The following is a 13,785-nucleotide window of genomic DNA, read 5'->3' on the forward strand; positions in this document are numbered from 1 at the left end:
GTGAAGTTTGTATAATATATGGTCAATTATTGCAAACAGTTACTATTACAATGCTTTGTTTCTAGATGAAAAATTAATCCAAGATATTGCTGTAATATTTGTAATCATTATTTAGGCTATCATTTTTGTAATATTGCTGTAAAATATTTTGTGCAATGTAGATGAAATTTACTCGTACGTTATTTGGGACTCCAAGAAGGGCTAGAGAAGAGAAATGTATTTACCATATGTTTAAAACTTTATTGTTAAACATAATGGGCAGATACTTGAACCTCCCTAAGATTAGGGGTAGTAATAGGGTGAAAAGTTTCGCAAAGTATAACTCAAATCTCTCCTCAAAAAAAGACTTTTGTGCAACGGATGTACTCATAATTAATGACTGTATGTTATGTTAGCGCATGTGTTGTACACAAGCTTCATTATTGATTGGTTGTATATGCATCTGTTGAGCAAAAGTTTTTTGCCTCCCGTAGATGAGAGAAACTAAACTTTGGTTGCAACAAATGCATGTGTATTTGGGCCAATCACAGAGCGTGTAGATTACATATATGTTGATCTAAAGTCTCTTGATTGGTCGTATATACATACAAAAGTGCAGCGAATGCATGTACGTTTCACCAATTTTGAAGCGATTGGTGTACATGCTGGCTTGGTATCTCTTTCTTGATTTAATTAATTAATGGTTTGTCAAATGTCAAGTCTGTTCTTCCATTTATTATTTTAAACCACTGAGGTTTTTGTGATTTTACCCAGTTTTTGCATTTGACAGGCCTTTGATATTAGAATTAGCTAAGTTGACGCCGGCAATATTACGTGGGGTTTAAAATTAAATTGCATTTATTATTTTTTGAAAATAATTATAGAATTAGTCCATTTAGTAATATATCGTTCATTCATATCAATCTAATAGTGAAAAGAAATGGAATCCTTATTGTGTGGAGTGTTTTTTGTTGGATTGAATGGAATAATATGTTAAAATATCAAATTACTATTTTTAGTCCTTTTGGTTTTGGTCTATCAAGTCAAGAACACAATTATTTTTTTACTAACAAAATCGTCCTCGAACTTGACAGACGTGAGGGTAACACTAACAGGTAAAGGGCATGTTAGGATTTATCTTGTCAGTTGAAAATAAAGGTGTCCTGAATTGTCAGTAGACTCAAACTAATTAACCCGTGAGGAGTGCATTGATTGAAAGTAATTTAATATTGATTAGTTTAACAATTCTTTATTATGTTACTTTAACTTTAGAATAAGTGGATGGTTAAAGGTATTACAGTATTATTATTTAACTTTAGAATTAGTGGATGATTAAACGTATTATCATTAACAATGTGGATTTACTTAAAGAAACTAGTGAGTTGTATCTAATAATTCCTATGAATCATAATGAGTTTGTTAAATTAGAACTTTGTTTTTCTAAATGCACCCATTTTTACGCATTGAACAACAAAAGAATGCTATTAAATACAAGAAAATTACTTTCAATTATTCCCTTTTTTTATTGTATTAGAGTCCCGGGAGACTGTAATGATTTAAAATTGTTAAAAATGGTAACTACTTATTGGTTTTTTAAAGTGGTAATATCCAATATAATTTGTTATTTTGAAGAAAAAAAATGTAAGGTGTTTAGCAATACTATACATGAAAACTATATCTAGGTGGTCGAGTGGTTCGATGGGGCTCTTAGGTATATTATTCAAAAAGTATTGAGTTCGAGTCTCTCATTGGGTATTCATAGAGGTAGCTATTAAAGCTCTTATCCGAGCAGAAATTTTCGAGTCTCGAAAAATTAGTTGAAGTGTACATAAGCTGGTCCGAATATCCCAAGTCATCAATATATATATAGTAACAATATCGAATTCAAATATTATGTATTATTAAAAATTTAATCTCATAATAATTATTGACTAGATAATATTACTGAGTGGTAAATTTTGATGTTATAGTTCTATTGTACACTTTGTTTTCTTCTTTTGATTAAATTTGATGTCTCCATTTGGTGTTTTTGGCCCTTCTATATAAAATGTAAGCTTGGAGAGGCAATTTCATTTGTATGTATTCCCAAAGCAAACGACAAAAGAAAAGCATATGTGTTCTGTCACTTCCAAATTACTTTGATTCCTCCACTTAACCCAAACAAAAAATGACAAATTAGGGTAACGTTATTAAAATCTGGTCGTTCGGTCGGTGTAACGTTACCCTAGTGCTAATGTATGTCTTATTTTGAAAGGGTACAAGTATAATTAGGATGATTTGGTTGAGATTTATTGGTAAATATAACATGTTCCAAAAGGGAATGTATTACTAGCCACAAGAAAGTAAGCAATAAAAACAAACAAGACTTGTCTTGCTTCTCACCATAATTTAAGCACCATATTTGGTTGTGGGGCACACTTTTGTGTGTGTTTTTTGGTACCCTCCGCTAGGGCCAACAATAAGAGGAAAGTAGCTCCAAAGGTTCGGCCAAGAAGGTTTTGCTCTTTTAATTGATTTTTGGGTTTGATTTAACTTATATTCATCTATTACATTTGTGACTTATCCTAAAATATTAAGTTTGTAGAGTGTTTAATGAGTCTTGAGGATTATAATCACCTATTATATTTATGGCTTACTTTGAAACATTAAATTTATAGATTATCCAATGAATCTTATGAATTAATTGAGGTGCGCATAAATGGGTCTGATCACCCAGTCATTATCCCGCTCATAAAAAGAAAACTTAAAAATTAAAAAAAAAAACAACAGGAAAGTGTAAATGACATCTCCATTATGTAGACCACTTTCACAACTCCATTATCTCTTTGTTTAAAGAAATATTAATTCTAAAATTCACAATCAAGTTATCTTTAACTCTCAGTCTCAAAAGCCATAATTTGGTTTAAAAACAGTCTTAACACTAACCTTTGACCCATCTTTGACCACCCCATTTTTATTCTTTTCACCAAATTTACCATTATCTCCTTCTCCTTCTGCTTGTTCTGCTTCTTCTTCTTCAACTCCTTCAAACGCCGGATGGCTCAGAATACTGTTCAGCAACTGCGTCCCTCTCAATGCATTTGTCAATGGCAAATGCCCTTCAGGGGTCTCCTTCGTCAGCTCCCACGTGAACTCATTCGGAAACGCCCTGTAGTTGTACTGCTCAACTTCAGTGTCGAGCTTCTTCATCCATCCCGCTTTGAGGAAGAATCTCGAGAAGTCTTTCTTGACCTTTTGCCATATCTTTTTCTGAACGGAGTAGCCAAACTTGTTGTCGCTGTAGCGTCTCCAGAGGTCGTCAATGGCTTTGAGGTCGGCCGCTGCAATAAACTGGACTTCGGAGAAGAAGACGTAGCCTCGCTTCTGGGCGGATTCTCCGGCGAGGACGATAAGGAGGCGGCGGGTTTCCTCGTCGGCTTGGCGGAAATTTTGGGCAGAGAGGTGTTGCTCGAGGAGGTCGAAGGAGATGGGTTGAAAGGTGGAGGTGGGAGAAGTGTAAGAGGAAGAAGAAGTTGTAGCGGAAAGAGAGAAAGTTGTGGTTCTTGGTGGGGTGGTGGAGGAGGAGGAAAGGGAGGTGGTGGAGGTGGGTTTGAGGAAGATGGTGGCGGTGGAGGTGGTGGTGGAGTCAGGAATTTGGTGGGTAAGGTGGTTATGGTGGCGGTTCAGGAGGAGAGAGTGGAGGGAATTAGTGGCCATTTGGGGGTGGAAGTGAAAGAATGGAGAGGTTGAAGCGGTAGAGCGACAAGAATGGAGGAGTTTGAAGGGGGGAAAGTAAGAAGAATGGGGAAGATGAGGGCCTAAAGGGTAGATTTAGTGCATTAGTAGAGGGAGAAAAATGAAGAGATTGGAAGGTGAGAATATATGGGGGAGAGTATATGTAAAGAGTGGATATGAAAGGAGAGATCAAGTAAGTCATCAAGAGAAATACAGGGAAGAGTTTTGATTGGTTGGAAATGGGTGAGGCTGGATCCTCTCTCTCTCTCTCTCTTTCTTTCTTTTACGAACCCTTTTACTAAACGAGACAAAAACAAAGGGATATTTCCTTTCATCCCAAGGTTTGAGGTTTGTTGCACTTTGGCCCAGTACTATGAGATACAAAAACATTACAATTCCTCATACGATTGACATTAGTGTTGTTGGTCTACTTTCTTAACAGCGTAAGGACTATTTGTAGTGTATATTTTGTCAATATGTTAGATTTACGGTTACGATGTTATAAAAGTGGACTAACAACTTTGACGTTAGTCATCTAATAGGACTAAAGTGTTCGTATCCCATAATAACGGGGGAGATGGATATACGTCAAACCTCAATGATGAATGTGTAAATGTCCTAAAGACAAATATATGAATGAAAATGAAAAGCCAATAAGTCTCTTTGTAATATTTTTTAATTTTGGGTTTATATGAGAAGTCAATTTTGAGGTAATATTTGAAAAAAAAAAAAAAATTGTGACATAAGTGTAAAATTTAAAGTATATGCCCGGGGTATATACCAAGTAATGTGATATTTATTTAAGATTCAATTATAAATAAATAGAAAATATGGCAATTAATTATATATATAATACAAATAGAGTAAAATAGATAATTATTGAATTTTTACATAAATCTATCATACCTACCGTTAACCTTTATTTTACAAGTGTGGAGATAATTTTTTTTTTTTTTTTTTAACTGAGGATGTTTGGATCAGTTTATGCACACTTCAACAAATTAACGATTAAGTAATTTTCTAATAATTATCTCTATCAGTAACTGAAGGAAATCAAACTTAGGATTTCTTAAGTAATATACCCAAAAATCCTTATTCAACCACTTGACTACTAAGGGGTTGTTAGGAGATATAATTTATGAGTTAGCATTAAAAATAATTACCTTAATTTATGTGTCAAGTCCATTGATTCGCGTTGAATCATTGGACACACATTTGTGCAAAAAAATTGTGTAAAGATAATCTCATCCAACTCGAAGTTGTATGTGATTGTACATTAAAAAAAAAAAAAAATTGGAATTTACATTAAAAATACATATATTTGTTACACAAGACTAATGTTGCCATTTTTTCTACTCCACCAATAATTAATAGTTAAATATATATATGGCTAATTTTAATCATAATTATTAAATCTTTCAATCTTCTGTCACTAAATATAATTTTCAAGTAAAAAAAAAAAAATTCAATGTAAAACGATCTCCAATTTGCTCCTCATTGTGAAAATTTCGATGATAACACATTTATATTTTAATAGTGGAGTTATTGGTGTCCTACTAATGGACTAAAGAAATCTCATTTCTCAAAACACCCCATTTTAAAGTTTTAAAATTAAGATTATTTCTTATGACCGCCCCATAAATTCCATTAATACACTTCATTCCTTTATATATATATATATAATTTTTTTTTTTTTTAAAGTCAATATTTCATTCCCTCCACTTATTCACTTATGCTATACCCCCACTACGGTTACTCTTAAAATAAAATTTTAGATAACTAAATTGAAAGTTGGGAAAAAAATTAAAACTAAAAAAAAAAAAAAATGCTTACATATAATCCCAAGAATATAATACAATTAAACAACACAAAATACATAGATAATAATAGCTACCAATACTTTGAAAATAAAATAAATTTATAGTAAAGCAGTTAAAAACTTACAATTTTATATTTCTTATAACTAGATATATCACATTACAAATCATTTTTCTTCGTTAAACCATCCTTTTTGCGCTAAGAATAATTTAAATAACATAGAAAAAATGAGGGTTTATGAGATTATAAGGGAATGTCAAATGTATTTGTACACAATAAAAAATTAAAATTATTTTTAATAATTTTATATAAGATAAATTTGTTATTATAAAATTTATTTAAAAATGGAAAAATGGGTTGCCTATAGATCTAGTCATATTTTAAATACTCTATTTTAGGCCCCTCTTTGGGCCAACAAAGAGAGACATGTTTCTTCATGAATGTACCCTTTGTTCAATTACCAGGCTTCTTGAATGCCAACAACACATCAGCATCTGCCAAGATATCCTTATAAATTGCCATAATCACATCTCGTAAATTTGTAACAATATGAGTTATAACAATTATATTCAAGAACACCCACAACTCTGCCTAAAAGAAAATGAATTTATCATGTAAGTATTCAAAAGAGAAGCATACTTCTCCTAGTCTACTGGATCAATAGTTAGAATTCATATCATATGTAAAACATTCACATTCACGAGATAACACAGTTGAAATTATAACGCTATAGTGTGAAACTAATGAAAGATGCATGAGATATAACAACAATTCGATTCTACTTTCAAGTTTTGTCATATCAGATATCTTTTACTGAAAGCATTTGTATTAGTTGTTGGGAAGGCCTAGGCAAAAATGTGAAGTGTACCATGATACACAAATAGCCCAAATGGTGATGAAAATCAGAAGGCAGGATTCGAAAGCCATATCTTAGATTCTGTACAAACCATGGCTTGTAAGTGAAACCGGCTTGAGAAAAGAGAAGAATCTATCAGTCATCTGAAATTCGTACGTCATATATACGTGCCAAACGCTGAGCAGTTCCATCAGCTAAGACAGCTTCTACCATCTCATACTTCTTGTTGTTTGCCTTAAGAGCTGCTTCTTGGTTCTTCGAGAGCTTCTCTTCCTGGGCCAGTTGTAGCTACAAAGAGACAGCAACCATTTAGAGCAATGAAACGGGTCCACAAATTTGAAGTTAGGTTCATAATAAACAACTAAAAGAAAATGCAGTCAATATTGTACTGAAACAAGACTTACCTTGAGCAGGAATGACGATTGAGCATCATGTTGTCTGACAAGTCTCTTCAACTTTTGTGCTACATCATAATCAGGATCAATAGGGTCTAACCATCGGCAACTTATCCTTCTACCTGGCCTAATTGGACGATCATCAAACATCTCCATTTTAGCAGCACGTGCCCTCACAGGCCTAGGCATTCCAGATATCATGAAAGGGAATTCGCCCATAGTTGAGATAACAGCTTTGGCTTCCTTCAAGTTCTTCATCTCCACCAAAGCACATTGTGCAGTCCTTGATTCTAAGTAATTTGGAATAAATTGAACATTCTGTACGGACCCAAACTGATTGAGGGCAGTTTTCAAGACTGATTCAGTAACTTGTGGTGACAGGTTGTCAAGGTAAACTGTCCGTCTCACCTTCTCTTCAAATGCAGCATAGTCAGTTTGGGTTGTAGACTCCATGTAGGACAAAGAATACAAATCTGACAATATCCAAGATATAGAATTTTAAAATTAAACATTTTACTATTTCAATCCAAAAAAGAGGCTTGGATACATTTCCGAATACAAAACAAAGCACAGTTGCTATATAGTACCCTAAAAGTAATTTTAGGGTATAACAAAAATTCAAATCCTCATTAAATTATACACATACAAGGGGCCAAAATACTAGCTTAACACAAAACCAATTACTATAAACTCCAAACCAAGCTTATCATAAATATACACCTTTACAAAAATCTAACTATGTACTTGTTAGAACAGCTTTAAAAGTATATTATCTCAGATCTCCTCGAGTATTTCTAAAAACACAATCAGTAAAACCATAAAGATTCCCTAACAGATGTCTAAAGGCTTCAATCTACTTCAGGAATCAGACTGAAACTGCATTACAAACTTGAACACTGTTCTAACATTCAACATCTATCATTCTGATGCACATATTTACTTGGACATGTTTTCTAATAGCAATTTATTTATTAATTAATTTTGTGTTGGGAAGAAAAATAGCAAAACCATCTACATAGCCATAAGAAAAACCAATATCCAACAGAAAATATCTCTGAATTCAAGTCTCTCTTCCACTCTGCAATTCTAACAGCTTCACTCACAACACTAATCTAACCAGCAGTCCATTCTCCTCCACCTACACACAATATGCATTCTTGTCGGCACATGAATCCCAACAACTATTAGCATTTTCCTAAAGTACTCCATGGCGGCTTGATTACAAAATAGCAACTCCAATGACTTACCAATTCAACAGCGTTCGATGATAAATTTGGGCAACAAGGGGTTCAATTGCTCACTTGGCCTCCTTCCTTTACCCTGCTTCACTGTTTAATGAAATTGAATAACAAAACTTTCACATGAAGAGGCAAACCATCAAAATAATGTCAGATTGTATTGATCCTAAACTCGTTTTTCTTTAAACTTGGACTCGATTACTTTTCTGTTTGCTATAACTCTAAAAGATTCTAGAAAGAAAAAATGAATATCATCATTCATCAAAATTATGAAATCATACTCGACATCATCGCAATTCTACCAGTTGACAACATACATTATTACAAATTTTATTATTAAAAACAAAAACAAAAGAATACCTGGTTAAACCAACTCGTGGAGGCGACAAACGTCACAACAGGTTGCCGGTATCAAGCAGAGACTAAGGATTTCAAAGATTCAGAACCGAAAGGATTCTGATTGTTCATTAGAATTCAAGAATCGTCGAAAGACGAAGGGTTTTGTAGATTGAGATTCGAGAGCATTTGTTTTTGTTCAATTTCACTCAAGGAGTCGAACTGGGCCGCTTCGGTGGACACAAAACAGCTTTTTTTTTTTTTTAATATAATTTTTAGTAATTAATTAAACATGTAAATTAATTAATTCCTAATTTCATTTAACATAAGAAAAATTATTTTTAAAAACACATAAATTAGCATTATATTATTCCACAAATTACAATGAATTAAATCAACGGTATTAAAAATAATAAAAAAAGTTTACATTTCCATTCACCTGCTTTCTAAAATAACTAATATTTAATGATTATATTTAAAACTTTTTAGTTAAATTAAATTTAAAACTATAGTCAATTGTTTTATTTCCCAATATCTTAATAAAAAAATTTAGTGAATATCATGATAAAAGAAGTTAAATATGATAGTAAAGTTACAATTTTTTTTTTTATAAGTAGGAGTGTTCGAACCAGCTTGCGCAAACATGAGAGACCCTAAAGTTAAAGACTAGATAAACCTCTAATGATCATCCCTATCAGCAATCGAGAAGAATCAAACTTAAGATCCATTGATCGATACACCCAAGAATCCCTACCGCCTCACCCGACCACTCAATGGTGGCTATAGTGAATTTACAATTACTACAAATTTCATAATAAAAACTAGGTGAGGTCATGAAACTCTGAAATATTTTTCATGACCCCTTAATTTGGAGATACTTTCTTTTATGTTAGCCTTATACTGTCCTGGTCGTGTTTCATACTTAGTTGAGTAGAATTGTAAGCGTATTTTATTACAATGAATATCGATATTTTGAGGTATGTCATACCCCATACATTTCTATTACAAATTGCCTCATAGTAGCTATATAAGTTCAATTAAGGTATAGTAGATTATCAATTAGATATTTTACAATACCAAATTATCAAAATTTTGTGCTGCCACAATTCCTACTAAAGCTAAACATTATAACTCTCACAGAATTAATTGCTCAGAGACAAATGCTTTTCACTCTTCCTTGGTTTCCTCGGTCTTCACAGGACTCTTGTGCTCCTCCTGGTCCTCACAGCTACCTTGTGCTTCTTCGACACCAGACATAACTCCATTTTCCTCTGCAGAAAGTTTACCGTTTTCCGGTATGCTCTTTCCCTCTCCACCACTCACTGGTTTGGGGAGTTCTTTTGCTGGAGAGAGCGTCAATAGGCGGCCAACTCCATCATATAAATTCTTTGCATCCATGATAAGCACAGCCCCACCGGGGTAACAACGCCCAAAGCATGTGGCACAATGTGGGTAAGCAACCTGCGAAACAAGTTCATAAGAACGAGAAGGCTTATAGAAACAAACCCAAGATTAATAATCTTGTAAAAAATAGCACCTCTATAAATGCGCGGCAGAGCGAGAGGAAAAGCCCAGATTCATTTTGTCTAAGCATCCGAGTTGTACTGTACCTCAATAGAGAGTCGGATACAGCCTGCAACCCCTTAATCAATTCTTGAGCAAGCACATTCTTTAAATTCAATGGGGCACATGGGCGTAACTCATTCATTGCAGCGGCAACACCTAAATCACCCCAGAGAGAGAAAGCAACAGCAAGAGATTAGCAGTCCTCCGAAACAGAACAAGTTAAATAAGGTTTTACGCGTTATAATCAAAAGCAACAACGAATCCAAGTAATGCTACTTTCCTGATTCAGAAATCTGACTTATTTCCCTTTCGCTATGTGTTTGATGCTGGACCATTTTCAATGGAAGTAAAAAATGTTTATGTCTATACAAAAATCTTAAGCAGCAAACAGTGTAAAAAGCATTGGATCACTGTAATTTTGCCTAGATACCAAACTTAGACTGATACCATTTCCGAACTTCAAATTTTTAACCCAAACAATTCAATTACCATGCTATGTTTTAAAAAATATGCAGATTACTAGCATCCCAATTCACAAGGGAGCATTTTAGTTGAGAAAAGGAGATTTAGCACTGTTAGTAGCAAGGAAAAAGTCAGAAAAAAATAGGACAAATTTACCGTTAACAAACACTGCCAGAGGTGGATGCTCCATTAGATAAGATGGTGGAGTCATATCTTCCTGAGTTTCTTCACCTACACTAGAGGCTGGAAAGCCAACTGCTGGTAGTGGAACCCATCGATGTGAATCCAAAACTAACTGGAGTCAAGTAAGACAAAATGTTACTACACTTCTTGAATCAACGAAAGCCAAGAGCCTATTGTTCTCATAACTGCATTTTAATTAAGGGTAAACTACAGAATTTTAGGGCACTATAAAAATTTAAAATCTACCAATTGCACATATACCTGAAAATTTTCTACTGCTGTACTCATATTCTTCGAGAATAAGTTGAGAACTGCCCTGGAGAGCACCCAAGTCCAATTTTACAATAGAACAAACAAGATAAAAGTCAATAGAGATGTCATGACATCGAAAATTAAATAAGATGCTGTGCTTTACTCTTCAAATAGTGGCGGAAGCAAGCCTCGAAAATCCAGCCCAACCCAACCAAGCCCCATAGCACAATACTGCCAACAACACATAAGAACAAAATCACTATAAATTCAGGGTGTCAAACTTCTGATCTAATACAGCTAAATGAAGTCTTACTTCATACCAAGAAAGATTACCATGCCGCAAAAAGGATTTTTTATTTTTCAATTTTAAAGCAAAAAACACAAAGTAGGAAGACTTACAATAGTCAAGTTCTCTAAAATTAGCTTATAATCTGGGAAACATGCTCAAGTAGGCTGGAAAGGTTTGGATCAACAGCTTTGGTACATTTAGACAAAAAAAGATACTTTTTTAAGTAAAAAGAAAATTTTAGCAAATTATTATTTTTTATTGTGTGTACATACACATCGAAAACATGCAGAGCTAAGAAATTCGGCGTAACGTTCTCACCATGCACTGATCCAGAATATTTGACAGAGATCCACCCTCAGTTATCTTTGGGAGCATAATTTTAAGAGTTTTAAGGTGTGAAGTAATTTGATGCATAGCCCAACTAAAAAGAAGGCCTCCATCATAATTTTCTTCACTTCCTGATGTATCGTCAGCGAATATTGCTCTATATTGGTTAACAACATCAAAAAGATGCATTCTGTGACAGTTTATCATCCCTTTCAAGTACTCATAAGCATTTTTCTGGTCCAGATCCTCAAGAATTCCAGTAAGCCAAGCCTCTCGACATCTTAGAAACTGAAAATAAAGCTTCCTGGTCAGATAAAGATATATAAAATGTGTCTACCTATGAGAAACATTTGACCAAATTCAACAACACACACACTGAGCAGTTAACACCACCTAGCAACAGAGAGAAGCAACTGGCAAGAAACATTATTCGAAAATCTACCTGCAAACGCATTTCATACTCACTGAACACCTCCATGTACGACAAAGAATACAAATCTGACAATATCCAAGATATAGAATTTTAAAATTAAACATTTTACAATTTCAATCCAAAAAAGAGGTTTGGGTACATTTCCAAATACAAAACAAAGCACAGTTGCTATATAAGCCACCAGCTAGATAAGTCAACTAGTACCCTAAAATTACTTTTAGGGTATAACAAAAATTCAAATCCTTATTAAATTATACACATACAAAGGGCCAGAATGCTAGCTTAACACAAAACCAATTACTATAAACTCCAAACCAAGCTTATCATAAATATACACCTTTACAAAAATCTAACTATGTACTTGTTAGAACAGCTTTAAAAGTATCTTATGTCAGATCTCCTGGAGTATTTCTAAAAACACAATCAGTAAAACCATAAAGATTCCCTAACAGATGTCTAAAGGCTTCAATCTACTTTAGAAATCAGACTGAAACTGCATTACAAACTTGAACACTGTTCTAACACTCAACATCTATCATTCTGATGCACATATTTGCTTGGACATATTTTCTAATAGCAACTTATTTATTTATTAATTTTGTGTTGGGAAGAATAATAGCAAAACCATCTACATAGCCATAAGAAAAATCCAATATCCAACATAAAATATCTACGCATTCAAGTCTCTCTTCCACTCTGCAATTCTAACAGCTTCACTCACAACACTAATCTAACCAGCAGTCCATTCTCCTCCACCTACACACAATATACATTCTTATCGGCACATGAATCCCAACAACTATTAGCATTTTCCTAAAGTACTCCACGGCGGCTTGATTACAAAAGTTAGTCTCCACCTTCATAGTGATTTACTATCAAAATCAGCAAAACAAATACACACAAAAAACCACAGAAACAGAGAAACTCCAATGACTTACCAATTCAGCAGCGTTCGATGATAAATTTAGGCAACAAGGGATTCAATTGCTCACTTGGCCTCGTTCCTTTACCCTGCTTCACTGTTTAATGAAATTGAATTACAAAACTTTCACATGAAGAGGCAAACCATCAAAATAATGTCAGATTGTATTGATCCTAAACTCGATTTTCTCTAAACTTGGACTCGATTACTTTTCTGTTTGCTATAACTCTAAAAGATTCTAGAAAGAAAAAATGAATATCATTATTCATCAAAATTATGAAATCATACTCGACATCATCGCAATTCTACCAGTTGACAACATACATTATTACAAATTTTATTATTAAAAACAAAAACAAAAACAAAAGAATACCTGGTTAAACCAACTCGTGGAGGCGACAAACGTCACAACAGGTTGCCGGTATCAAGCAGAGACTAAGGATTTCAAAGATTGAGAACCGAAAGGATTCTGATTGTTCATTAGAATTCAAGAATCGTCGAAAGACGAAGGGTTTTGTAGATTGAGATTCGAGAGCATTTGTTTTTGTTCAATTTCACTCAAGGAGTCGAACTGGGCCGCTTCGGTGGACCCAAAACAGCATTTTTTTTTTTTTAATATAATTTTTAGTAATTAATTAAACATGTAAATTAATTAATTCCTAATTTCATTTAACATAAGAAAATTTATTTTTAAAAACACATAAATTAGCATTATATTATTCCACAAATTACAATGAATTAAATCAACGGTATTAAAAATAATAAAAAAAGTTTATATTTCCATTCACCTGCTTTCTAAAATAACTAATATTTAATGATTATATTTAAAACTTGTTAGTTAAATTAAATTTAAAACTATAGTCAATTGTTTTATTTCCCAATATCTTAATAAAAAAATTTAGTGAATATCATGATAAAAGAAGTTAAATATGATAGTAAAGTTACAAATTTTTTTTTATGAGTAGGGGTGTTCGAACCAGTTTGCGCAAACATAAAAGACCCTAAAGTTAAAGAC

General features: G+C 33.4%; 3 protein-coding genes across 4 annotated transcripts; all 3 read right to left on the minus strand.

The window, feature by feature from the left end:
* Positions 1–2,740: 2,740 nt before the first annotated feature.
* Positions 2,741–3,611, minus strand: LOC116117304 (tetrapyrrole-binding protein, chloroplastic; the record flags this gene model as incomplete). Its single annotated transcript, XM_031403341.1, is given in 2 exon segments — positions 2,741–3,546; positions 3,549–3,611. Coding segments are annotated over 2 exon segments (747 nt in total), but the record flags the coding sequence as incomplete, so codon positions are not given.
* Positions 3,612–6,086: 2,475 nt separating this feature from the next.
* On the minus strand, positions 6,087–8,558 carry LOC116117335. Of its 2 annotated transcripts, XM_031403380.1 has the most exons (4): positions 8,361–8,558; positions 8,010–8,090; positions 6,772–7,235; positions 6,088–6,655 (listed from the first exon to the last, which is right to left on the minus strand). In XM_031403380.1, the coding sequence occupies exons 3-4, from the start codon at positions 7,213–7,215 to the stop codon at positions 6,503–6,505; spliced, it is 597 nt and encodes a 198-aa protein (XP_031259240.1). In that variant the 5' UTR covers positions 7,216–7,235; positions 8,010–8,090; positions 8,361–8,558; the 3' UTR covers positions 6,088–6,502. The 2 variants fall into 2 exon arrangements, with proteins under 2 accessions (XP_031259241.1, XP_031259240.1); XM_031403381.1 differs by lacking the exon at positions 8,010–8,090 and having other exon boundaries at positions 6,087–6,655.
* Positions 8,559–9,256: 698 nt separating this feature from the next.
* On the minus strand, positions 9,257–11,893 carry LOC116117305 (conserved oligomeric Golgi complex subunit 8-like). Its single transcript, XM_031403342.1, has 7 exons — positions 11,858–11,893; positions 11,407–11,703; positions 10,963–11,030; positions 10,809–10,863; positions 10,521–10,659; positions 9,874–10,058; positions 9,257–9,797 (listed from the first exon to the last, which is right to left on the minus strand). Exons 1-7 carry the CDS (start codon positions 11,891–11,893, stop codon positions 9,504–9,506), a joined length of 1,074 nt encoding a protein of 357 aa, XP_031259202.1. The 3' UTR covers positions 9,257–9,503.
* Positions 11,894–13,785: the final 1,892 nt, after the last annotated feature.

Source organism: Pistacia vera, unplaced genomic scaffold, assembly GCF_008641045.1.
Source record: "Pistacia vera cultivar Batoury unplaced genomic scaffold, PisVer_v2 Contig804, whole genome shotgun sequence".
In the NCBI taxonomy this organism is placed as follows: Eukaryota; Viridiplantae; Streptophyta; class Magnoliopsida; order Sapindales; family Anacardiaceae; genus Pistacia; species Pistacia vera.

Coding starts and splice junctions, on each gene's coding strand:
- LOC116117335 (XM_031403381.1), bottom strand. CDS start 7,215: ATGGAGTCTACAACCCAAACTGACTATGCTGCATTTGAAGAGAAGGTG. Junction 6,656..6,771: donor AATCGTCATTCCTGCTCAAG/GTAAGTCTTGTT, acceptor GTCTCTTTGTAG/CTACAACTGGCCCAGGAAGA.
- LOC116117305 (XM_031403342.1), bottom strand. CDS start 11,893: ATGGAGGTGTTCAGTGAGTATGAAATGCGTTTGCAG. Junction 10,059..10,520: donor TCTGGCAGTGTTTGTTAACG/GTAAATTTGTCC, acceptor GGGGTGATTTAG/GTGTTGCCGCTGCAATGAAT. Junction 9,798..9,873: donor TCTGCCGCGCATTTATAGAG/GTGCTATTTTTT, acceptor CTTGTTTCGCAG/GTTGCTTACCCACATTGTGC.